Source organism: Haliotis rubra, unplaced genomic scaffold (assembly GCF_003918875.1).
Source record: "Haliotis rubra isolate DU_JTF1 unplaced genomic scaffold, ASM391887v1 Scf1774, whole genome shotgun sequence".
Taxonomy (NCBI): domain Eukaryota; kingdom Metazoa; phylum Mollusca; class Gastropoda; order Lepetellida; family Haliotidae; genus Haliotis; species Haliotis rubra.
Genome location: NW_025765752.1, coordinates 24,766 through 35,442, shown reverse-complemented (window position 1 = coordinate 35,442; position 10,677 = coordinate 24,766). Strand labels below are relative to the sequence as shown.

At 43.2% G+C, this 10,677-nt stretch overlaps 1 protein-coding gene across 1 annotated transcript; it reads right to left on the bottom strand.

Annotated features, from left to right (window-relative positions):
* Positions 1-544: 544 nt before the first annotated feature.
* On the bottom strand, positions 545-5,383 carry LOC124273174 (tripartite motif-containing protein 55-like). The gene is made up of 3 exons (XM_046708391.1): positions 5,288-5,383; positions 3,650-3,941; positions 545-2,224 (listed from the first exon to the last, which is right to left on the bottom strand). Exons 2-3 carry the CDS (start codon positions 3,939-3,941, stop codon positions 717-719), a joined length of 1,800 nt encoding a protein of 599 aa, XP_046564347.1. The 5' UTR covers positions 5,288-5,383; the 3' UTR covers positions 545-716.
* Between the last annotated feature and the right edge of the window lie 5,294 nt (positions 5,384-10,677).

The window sequence follows — 10,677 nt, the reverse complement described above, 5'->3', positions numbered from 1 at the left end:
ACAAACTGTCCTGACTCAGTCAGATGAATAGTTACTTTGTGTATTTTGCAATATGGACAACTGATAAACCTTTGTTGTAGACAGACACCCACAACCATGATATGTTTCCCAGAATGTCCTGACATGTAGCAGCACAACACTACCTTCTGCTGTATGTTCCTACCAGAATGTCCTGACATGTAATACACAACACTACTCTTCTGTCTGTATGGTTCTACCAGTTGTCTGACATGTTACCATGTCTGTATGTTTTGTGTCCTGAATATGCACAACACTACCATCCTGTCTGTATGTTTCTAGAATGTCCTGAGACAAGATGACCAGAATGTCCTGACATGTAGCAGCACAACACTACCATCTTCTGTCTGTATGTTTCTACCAGAATGTCCTGACATGTAGCAGAATGTCTGTATGTTTCTACCAGACCTGACATGTAGCAGCACAACACTACAGCATCTTCTGTCTGTATGTTTCTACCAGAATGTCCTGACATGTAGCAGCACAACACTACCATCTTCTGTCTGTATGTTTCTACCAGAATGTCCTGACATGTAGCAGCAGCTCATCAGTGTTTCTCTATTTACACGAGAACGTCTGTATGACACCCTTGTTAAGACAAACACGTAGCCACCCTCTCTCATCTATACACAGTCCACGTGGATTCTGAATACAGTCCTCGGATGTCAGCAGATTTTGTACAAACTGTCCTGACTCAGTCAGATGGATGACTCTGTGTAGACTGAAGTCTGTAACCAGGATGTCGCCTGTGTCGGTACTTGTGATACCCTGAGGATACTCAGTGCTGTGTCTCCTGTAGGGCTGTAGCTGAACACCACATCTCCCTCGGGGGTCAGACACACGACACACTTGGTTCCCCAGTCAGACACCAGGATGTTACCTGTCCTCGTAGTACTGAGGAAGTTAGGATACTGAAAGATGTTGTTACCTTTGTGACGTGTTCTGATAGACCTCAGCACGTTTCCTGTCATATCCAGGATGTCAACACAAGGAGGAGGCTGGGAACCAGCTGATAGTGTTGATGGAGTCAGGGACGTTATACCCCGATACTGTTTGCTGGTTGTGATGGTTGTCAGTAACTCCAGGTCTGGTTTGACATTTACTGTTACAATCTGTTTGGTTGCTGGCACAGTGACAGCTACCTGATCGTGTGTCAACTTCGTAATACCATAGGGACTTCTATCAAGCAGGAGCTTACTGTGGCCTGGCTGATTGTTGCTGGTGTAGAAGGACTTCACACTCCTGTTGTTGAAGTCGGTGACTACAACGGTGTCTATGTCATTCACCACCAGCACTGTCACGTCACTGGGGATTGGTTTACTCCTGTCGTCTGCTACTCTGATGTCAATGGTGTCTTGTAACACAGGAGTAGCCTTCAGGTCCAGCACACTCTCATACAGGACCTCTATCTCACCCAGCTGTAGATCGTCCAGTGCTTTACTCAGCTTGTCTGAGTCTTGTCGGAGTGTGACACTGGCTATTCTTCCTCCCTCCTTCAGGTCAGCGTCCCGAACAGCCTCCACATCACCGGCCTCACATCCCTGATACATCTCATACACATCCATGTCACACTCAGATTGTAGAGCCTGGTCTATCAGCTCCGTCTGATGTTGGTACATCAGTACCGACATCTCACCTGTCTTTATGTCTGCTTTCAATTGTCCGATGTGTTTATGTGAAATATCTTCCATCCGATCGAGTAGCTTCCTTTCTTTTTTCTTGGCCCGATCTATAACTTTCTGGCATGCGGAATGAATGTGTGACTTCATCAGTGAATAATGATCTCTCTCTCTCTGCTCCTGCAACTTTTGTTCCTTCACACGAAGTTTCGTCTCACCTTCCTTCTTTGATAATGACTTCTTCATTTCTGTCAGCTCTGTTTTCATTGTCACCATCTGTGAGGTGATCGTGACAACGGCATCACATTTCCTGTGATAAAGTATGCAACATTTCTGACACACGGCCTTCTTGCAGTCCTGACAGAGAAATTCTAGCGACTCCTGTTTGTGCTCCTTGCACATGGCCTTTCGCTTTCCCTTGACCTTGACCTCTCCAGACAGGTCAGTGACGTCATGGTGACGAAATGATGGGATGCGGTTGTGAGCTCCAGTACATTTCTCACAGAGTGCATCATCACAGACGGAGCACCAAGCAACAGCCACAGTTGTCTCCCCATGTTCTTGGCAGTAGGTACAATTGGTCGTATCTGTAAACACATCACATTTGCAAAATAACATCTCGCCTACTTGAAACACTTACACATGTTTATCTCTCATTGTATCTTTATAGCACAGGAAACACTAGTAACAAACATTGACCAATTCAGTAACACCCTACTGACACATTTCTGAGACGATCACTTATTGAATTCTGTGGAGCACCCAGCGACACATAAGCTGGCCACTTTATATGGTACACCTGCAGTCCATCTGTGGGCGTTGCTTTATACATGGGAGTCTCAGTACAATGGTTAAGGAGTCATGTCAACTGGGATGGTCGGGAAAGAACAGAACAGAACAGGACTCCTGGGATGCGATGGTCGGGACAGGTAAATGGGAGGGTCGGGATGGGTTGGGCAGGTGAATGAGACTCCTGGGGTGTGTGGGACAGGTGAATGGGACTAATGGGGTGGATGGGACAGGTGAATGGGAGTGCTGGGGTGGGTGGGACAGGTGAATGGGAACTGGGGTGGGTGGGACAGGGGGACAGGTGAATTGGAGGATGGGGTGGGTGGACAGGTGAATGGGAAATGCAGGTGAATGGGAGAGTTGGGGTGGGTGGGACAGGTGAATGGGAGTGTTGGGGTGGGTGGGACAGGTGAATGGGAGTGTTAGGGTGGGTGGGACAGGTGAATGGGACTCTGGGGTGGGTGGGACAGGTGAATGGGACTGCTGGGGTGGGTGGGACAGGTGAATGGGAGCGCTGGGGTGGGTGGGACAGGTGAATGGGAGGGTTGGGGTGGGTGGGACAGGTGAATGGGAGTGTGGGGTGGGTGGGACAGGTGAATGGGAGGTTTGGGTGGTGAATGGGACAGGTGAATGGGAGTGCTGGGGTGGATAGGTGAATGGTGAATGCTAGGGTCTGGGAGGTGAATGGGTGTGGGTGGGACAGGTGAATGGGAGTGCTGGGGTGGGTGGGACAGGTGAATGGGGGGTGCTGGGGTGGGTGGAATAGGCGATGGCATTGCTAGGGTGGATAAGACAGGTAAATGGGAGTGCTAGGGTCGGACAGGTAAATGGGAGCGCTGGGCAGGATGGGACAGGTGAATGTTATTGCTGGGGTGGGTGGGACAGGTGAATGTTATTGCTGGCGTGAATGGGACAGTTGAATCGCAATTCTGGGATGGGTGGGACAGATGAATGGGAGCGTTGGGGTGGGTGGAACAGGTGAATGGCAATGCTGGGGTGGGTGGGACATTCTTCTGCCACTAACCTACTGACATAGACCACTAGACCCGTTTTATTTGCAACAAATGTTATTTGGTTATTTTTGCACATTTAGCCAACGATTTAGGAATTCTTCTCCGGAAATGGAAAACGGACGGGCAGACATGGTGATCGCTATATCTCACTGTTTCTCAAACAGGAATATACATATATCTCTTTGGTAGAGGGTATAAAGTTGTAGCTACCTTTGGATCCAGGGCCAAACGAGTCCAAGAGTCCCTGGATGAGAAAGATAGGTTTGACGTCATCCGCCCACTCCTCCACTGGTCTCTCAGGAGCGGACACTTTCGTCATCTTTCTGCAGAATGGACACAGGAGGGACTTGGCACTGATGGCTTCTGGTCTGGTTTTGGTGTAGTTGACGATACATTTCCGACAGAAGGTGTGATTACACACAAGTGTACAGGGCTTGTCAAACACCTCTGTACATATTGTACAGGACAAGAAATGGTCCGTCAGCTTCTGAGAGGTTGCCATCTGAAACCAGGTAAATAATGTCTACACTCTTGACATCTATCTAACATTGTCCAACTGCAGGTGATTCAGAACCTCTGTACAGACAGGTGACTGTAAAGTTTAACTCACTCACTCACTGTCTCAATGTACCTCAGGTGATGCTGATGCCGCAGTGTGTACATATCACGTTTTACAGATTGGTCAGATAGTAAAGTATGCAATTAAAGCTTATGGCATATATAAACGCTTCCAATAGTGTCTATGGTATATGTAAATTACCATCAGTCAAGGATATTGTGTTCGTCGTGTTGTCAATGGATGTGAATAGCCAATATCAATGGTAAAAGAGTTCCATCAACTTTGTGGCAGACTTCAGGAGATCTAATAATGAGATCAAGAGTAAAAGAGTATTTGCAGCCCCACACGGCCATGTGTTGATCGACCTAGAAGTCGTTAGATATGGACAGCCATAGCATGTGATATCAAATCTCCGACTTCGGGACCACATGCACGAAGCCATTTTAGCCCTACGCTATCTTATGTCTATGCTGAAGCAAGGGTAACATGTACGCTTTAGATCACATGCAAATTAAATGACCCAGCAAAAGGGCCATGGGTTGCCCAGCCGTCTGAGGTGCGGTGATTGTTCTTCAACACCAAGTATATTGTCCTAAATAATATAGTTCCTAAATATAACATAGTTATACTTGATAGAGGAACAGTAAAAACAGAAAAAGACCATTTTCCCACAAGAAGTGTGTCCGTTACAACTGGCGAGAAATTGGTACAAATCCCGAATACACGCTGCGCTCTTAAAGTTGGTTTACTTGCTATTACACAATAAAGCCATATATGGCAAAATTCCCCCCTTGTGAAATGGTCAATATGATGATTATGATTTTCTTGAAGTATCAGTGGAGCACAACAGCTGACTGAATACCTCCTGTGTCATTCCGTGTTGATCACGTGTGTTCATTACCAGAACGAAAGTAGACAACATGCACTTCCTTGTTGTGTACACTATCTACATGTACGATGTATGTAGGTCACAGGCAACACACTGGAGGTTGAGGCGGCTGTAGACCACGACAGGAGACTAATACACACACACTGCTGGCATAAAGAACTCATAATTATCATTGTTGACATGAAATACACCTAATTATCGACTCACTTTACTCGTGAAGATCTGACGGAATACAACAAACAATATTCGACTTTGGACTGAGGCTTGGACAGGGCGTAAATAGTTATAAATATACTGAATACTTGATACATCAGATAACCAGAAACAGAGTGCTTGTGCTTCCATCAATACCAGGACCAACCATCCAGTATTTGATACATTATGATGTATAGCAACTTACCGCACTGTCCACCTTCACACTTCACAACCGCCACTTGCCGTGTGGGCGTCACCAGTCATGTAGAGGGTAAATGTACACCCGCGACAAAGTATTACCCGTCAGGTCAGGTAAAGATGATCTTGTGCGATATGTACACTTCGTAGCAAAGGGGAGGGACCAGCAAAATGGTTGGGCGCTGACAAACCTAAAGTACTGTCGGAAATAGAGAACAACTGTTTTTAGGATGTTACACTATATCCCTAAAATTTACACAATTGCAAATAGCATAATCGAAATAACCCACATCGGCCTAACATGGCGTTCAGTGGGATGCATAATTGGATATCCAGAAAAAGCATGTCAAAGCTTAGAAAAAATAGGAAGAGCTGCTGAAAACAATAGATCAGACTAAAGATGGCAATTAGGTCGATCAGCCTCGGGTGTTGTTTTAATTAATCTCCATATTTAGTGTCTAAGATGTGGGTGTCTGAAATGCATGTGCTTCCTACAGGCAGAAGGGGTCATCTCAAAGAAGATGTTATACTTTTCATGTGTGTTGAATATGTTTCATCTATTGATTACGTGTCTTTCTTTCCTAAAGTTTATGTTGAGATGTGTAAAAGAGTATTGTAGGTTCCACAAACGCAGGACGTTGTTCCACTTCTTTATTCAGGCCCATTACAGTTACAGTAACTCATATTTACAATGCAAAACCTTTAAATTACGCTGTAATACGGTTGAAAACCGTGTAGCCCTATGCCTGAACGTTTCATGGTTTCTGCTTCGGCCGACCTCTCTCTCACCACTGCCCATGGCTCGCATCGCCTCATCTCGCTGTCACATGACTGTCACATGACCCATACTCTTGTTTCTAATTATAGCTTACTGCTGTCAGTGTCAAACAGATGCTATAACTGGCACTTACACTCCGGCCCCTAATTAGTAACAACCTGTGACTAATTATATCAAAATATATAAGTGCCCTCGTGTAAACAAAGGAAATATCATTCTCATTCACTTTTGAAATACTGCTAACACTGTTAACACAGATTAAAGTTAAATTCATCACCTTAAATGTACATTCAAAGTAATACTGAATCTTTCAGCACAAGAAATACTTTAAATCATAATTCAATATTGTAGCTTTACTATATCTTCACACCTTAAGTCTCACAATCAGTGAAATAACTTACTTTCACTGTTACATCACCATTGTATCATAATCTGGCAAAATACATTTAACATAGCTTCCCTTTTAATAATAAACTCAGAGTCAAACACACTATAAATTACATGTTTCAATCCTGAAACATAATCACAAATAAACTGAAATGTCATTTATGCATGATTGTCACTTGTTTGTCAGTAATGTACATCACTGGGTACATCACTGGAATGTCACATATTTTGCCCGGTACATCACTTGAATGTCACATATTGAGCCCGGTACATCACTGGAATGTCACATATTATGCCCGGTACATCACTGGAATGTCACATATTATGCCCGGTACATCACTGGAATGTCACATATTATGCCCGTTACATCACTGGAATGTCACATATTATGCCCGGTACATCACTGGAATGTCACTTGTACATCCTGTTCTGTACATCACTGCAGTATGAACTTCATACTGGCTTAACAGTCTCTGTAAATTAATCTTCAGAATTAGAATTAGACAAAGACACATTGATCAACATATTAATGATCATTTTCTAGCAGTAAACACAACTTGTTGACTGGTCTCTCAAGAGTGCTTACTCTTGTCTTCACTTGTACTTGACGTACATGACCTTGTTTATCAGGATACACATTCACTATGCGCCCCATAGGCCAGGAGCATCTTGGTGACAAACTGTCCACAATCAACACGACATCCCCTACCTGGAGATTTCGTCTTGGTTCCAACCATTTTTGACGCTCTTGACATAACGGTAGGTATTCTCGCACCCAACGCTTCCAGAATAAGTCAGACATGTATTGAATTTGGCGCCATCTTCTCTTGACATACAAATCTTCTTTTCGAAACACAACAGGTGATAGACTGGCAGATTCCTTGAGTAGAAGTAGATGATTTGGAGTTAGTGAATGTCAAATCATTGGGGTCACTAGAGATTTTGGAAATAGGTCTACTATTGACAATAGCCTCAATTTCACAGAAAACAGTCTGCAATCCTTCATCATCCAAAATCTGTTCTTTGACAAGTCCAGAAAGTACTTTCCTAACAGTTCTTATTTGCTTTTCCCAAATACCTCCAAAATGTGAAGCTGCGGGGGGATTAAATATCCAATCTACATTCTTCTGCAACAAGGATTCATGAATTTTTGACTGATTCCAACTTTCAATTTGCTCTCTCAGTTCCCTTTCAGTTCCAACAAGATTTGTCCCATTGTCAGACCGGATTGACTTAACCTGACCTCTTCTAGCGATGAATCTGCGTAATGCGCATATACGAGAATCCGTGTCTAAAGAATATGCGACTTCAAGATGGCTCGTATTGTCAAACACGTAAAGAGAACACCATACCTTTTGACCTGATTACGAGCTCGCTTGACCATGATAGGTCCAAAATAGTCAATTCCCATATAAGTGAAAGGTGGTTCTGCATGAATTAACCTGTCGCTTGGCAGGTCTGACATTTTCTGCTAACAAGGCTTCGACTGTTGTCATCTGCACACAACACACTTGTTTAGTATGCTGCGAACTGCGGAGTTACCTTTCAATATCCAATACTTGTCTGCAAGTCTTGAAAGGATATGATTTCTTCCCATATGGCCAGCAATTTCATGAATGTACTGAATGAGTAGATTTGTAACATGACATTTCTTTGGCAAAATAAAGTCATTCAAATTTGCTTTTCTGATACGGCCTCCCACACGTAGAACATCATCTTCGACAAATGGATTTCGGGCTTCGATAGATTGACTTTTCTTCTTGATTTTGGCTGTTGATTTCTTGTTCAGTTGACTTTTCAAAACATCAATTTCTTCTGAAAAGGCTTGTCTTTGAACATGGTTCAAAATGGTTATTTCAGCATTTTCCATTTCTGATACAGTTAATGGAGAGTTTTCTTTTCCAGAAAATGTTTGCTTTTGATCTCAAACCCGTACTTACATGCTGTTTTATCGGTTTGTTTACCTCTTTCTACGAAATATTTTCTTCAGTCGCAGCAGCCACGCGACAGCTTCTTTTCAATCGGAACCAATCCGAATAGTAGGCCAACAGCTTGTTGATAGGCTCTGATGCATCATTTGTTGAAACCTTCTGCTTAAGCATACTTTCTTCACTTCTGTCACCTTCTGGTAACATCTTGGAATGTTTGTCTTTGGAATAGGCCACTTTGATTCCTCCTCTTGAGAAATTCTGGTCCATTTAGCCATCTTGTAGCATTTTTCCACTAACTTGAGTGATAATCCTCTTTTGACGCACCATCATGGGCAGGATTCTCCTCTGAAGGAACGTAACGCCATTGTGATTGGTTTTTGACATCCTCATGTATGACAGCTTAGTCCATTAGCTACAAATGTCTGACATCTTGTGCTCTTATTCTGTAAATAGCAATAAAACTGACATACTGTCTGTCCAGAAGAATGTCTTTTCCACTGGGATTTCCAACTCTTATCTTAGTAAATTATCAACTCTACCGCAACTGTTGAGGCTGTCAGTTCTAACCTAGGCACTGTAATCTGCTTCAAAGGCGTGACTCTGGATTTACCAATAAGGAAGGTGCAGTGTACCTTACCAGTGGTGTCTACTTGTCTCAAATAGCTTACAGTCCCATATCCGTTTTCACTGGCATCAGCAAAAGTGTGAATCTGTGTCGATGAAATGTCTTGTAATTTTGTCGACTTAACACATCGGTTGATGGCGAGGTCCTCCAATTTCGGTAAGTTATGAAGCCAATTCTGCCATATGATCACATACTTCCTAGGTGGTTCCTGATCCCATCCATATTTGAGTCTGTATAGATCCTGTAGTAGAGACTTGGCAGGCAGAATGAAAGGCGCAACTAGTCCAAGTGGGTCATACACTGAGCTTACGATGGAAAGTATGTCTCTTCTGGTCGCTGGTCTTGGGTTAATATCAATCTTTATCTTGAATTGGTCAGTTTCAATACACCGTCTCATTCCAAGTGCCCTTTCTATTGGTAAACTGTTCTGTTTCAAATCTAAATCTTTAACTTCTTTAGCCTTTTCATTCTCAGGTATGTTATCCAACACTTTTCTGCTATTACTAATCCATTTAGTCAAGTGAAATCCACCTTTCTGGCATGCTGTGGTCAATTCCTGAACAAGCTCAACTGCTTCATCTTCTGTCGCAAGCGACTTCAGACAGTCATCTACATAGAAATTCTTCTCTATCGTGTTGATTACATTTGGACTAAAGTTCTTTGCACTATCGTCTGCTGTTTGCCGAAGTGCAAAGTTTGAGCAACTTGGGGATGAAACAGCTCCGAAAATATGTACTTTGATCTGATAATCTGTTTGATTGGCATTTTCGTCAATGTTTCCATCAGTCCACCAGAGGAAACGCAATACACTAGTAGCTATCTGACTTCGACATCACTTGGTATAAACATGGATTCTAGTATCAGGATATTAACTCGCAATCGGCTCCTGTCTGAATCGGAGTAAATACACCAAGAAGGAGCTAGTGAGATCTGGGTCCTTGGTAACAGCTGATCATCATTTAACGAAGTTCCTTGAAACCTGGCTGAACAATCAAAACAAACTCTTGATTTCTCGTGGCTTTTTCTGGATGATATATGCCATGATGAACTAAGTACCAGACCTTCCATCTGACTGACCCAATTTCTCATCAGGGGACTCTCTGGAGCATAACCTTTTCTAAAAGTTTATCAATAAACTCTTTGTAATCTTCAAAGTATTGTTGATTCCTCTGAAACTTCCTCTTTCAAGGAGTTCATTCTTTCTTCCAATGTAGCTGATGTTTGTTGCTGGGCATCTTTACACTATGGTTCAGCGAAAAGGTAAGTCCAACTGATGAGTTATCCAAGTCGGCACTCAAGAGTGACTTACAAGAATTTTCCATGTGATTCCAACAGGTGAACTGTTTGCATCTTCTTGTGGGCATCTCTGGACTTTCATCTGGTTAAAGCAGCACCTAAAATCATGGATTGAATTGACCACAAATTGTTTGGGTTCAAATCTGTTTCTCCGCATCATGCATGCGGTCTGTTGACTGAAGAAACTGTGTTTTGCCCTGACCATCACCCTCGTTTCCTTCCTAATGTGGGACTGCTCACTGTATTCCATCCAAGCAATGTCTTCTGACAGCACATGGTCCTTCATCTCTACACTGTTAATAACTTGCCATGGTCTACAGCTCGTGGAACATTATTTCCCATGAGAAGTTCAACTCTTTGCCAGCATTGATTGTAGGCCA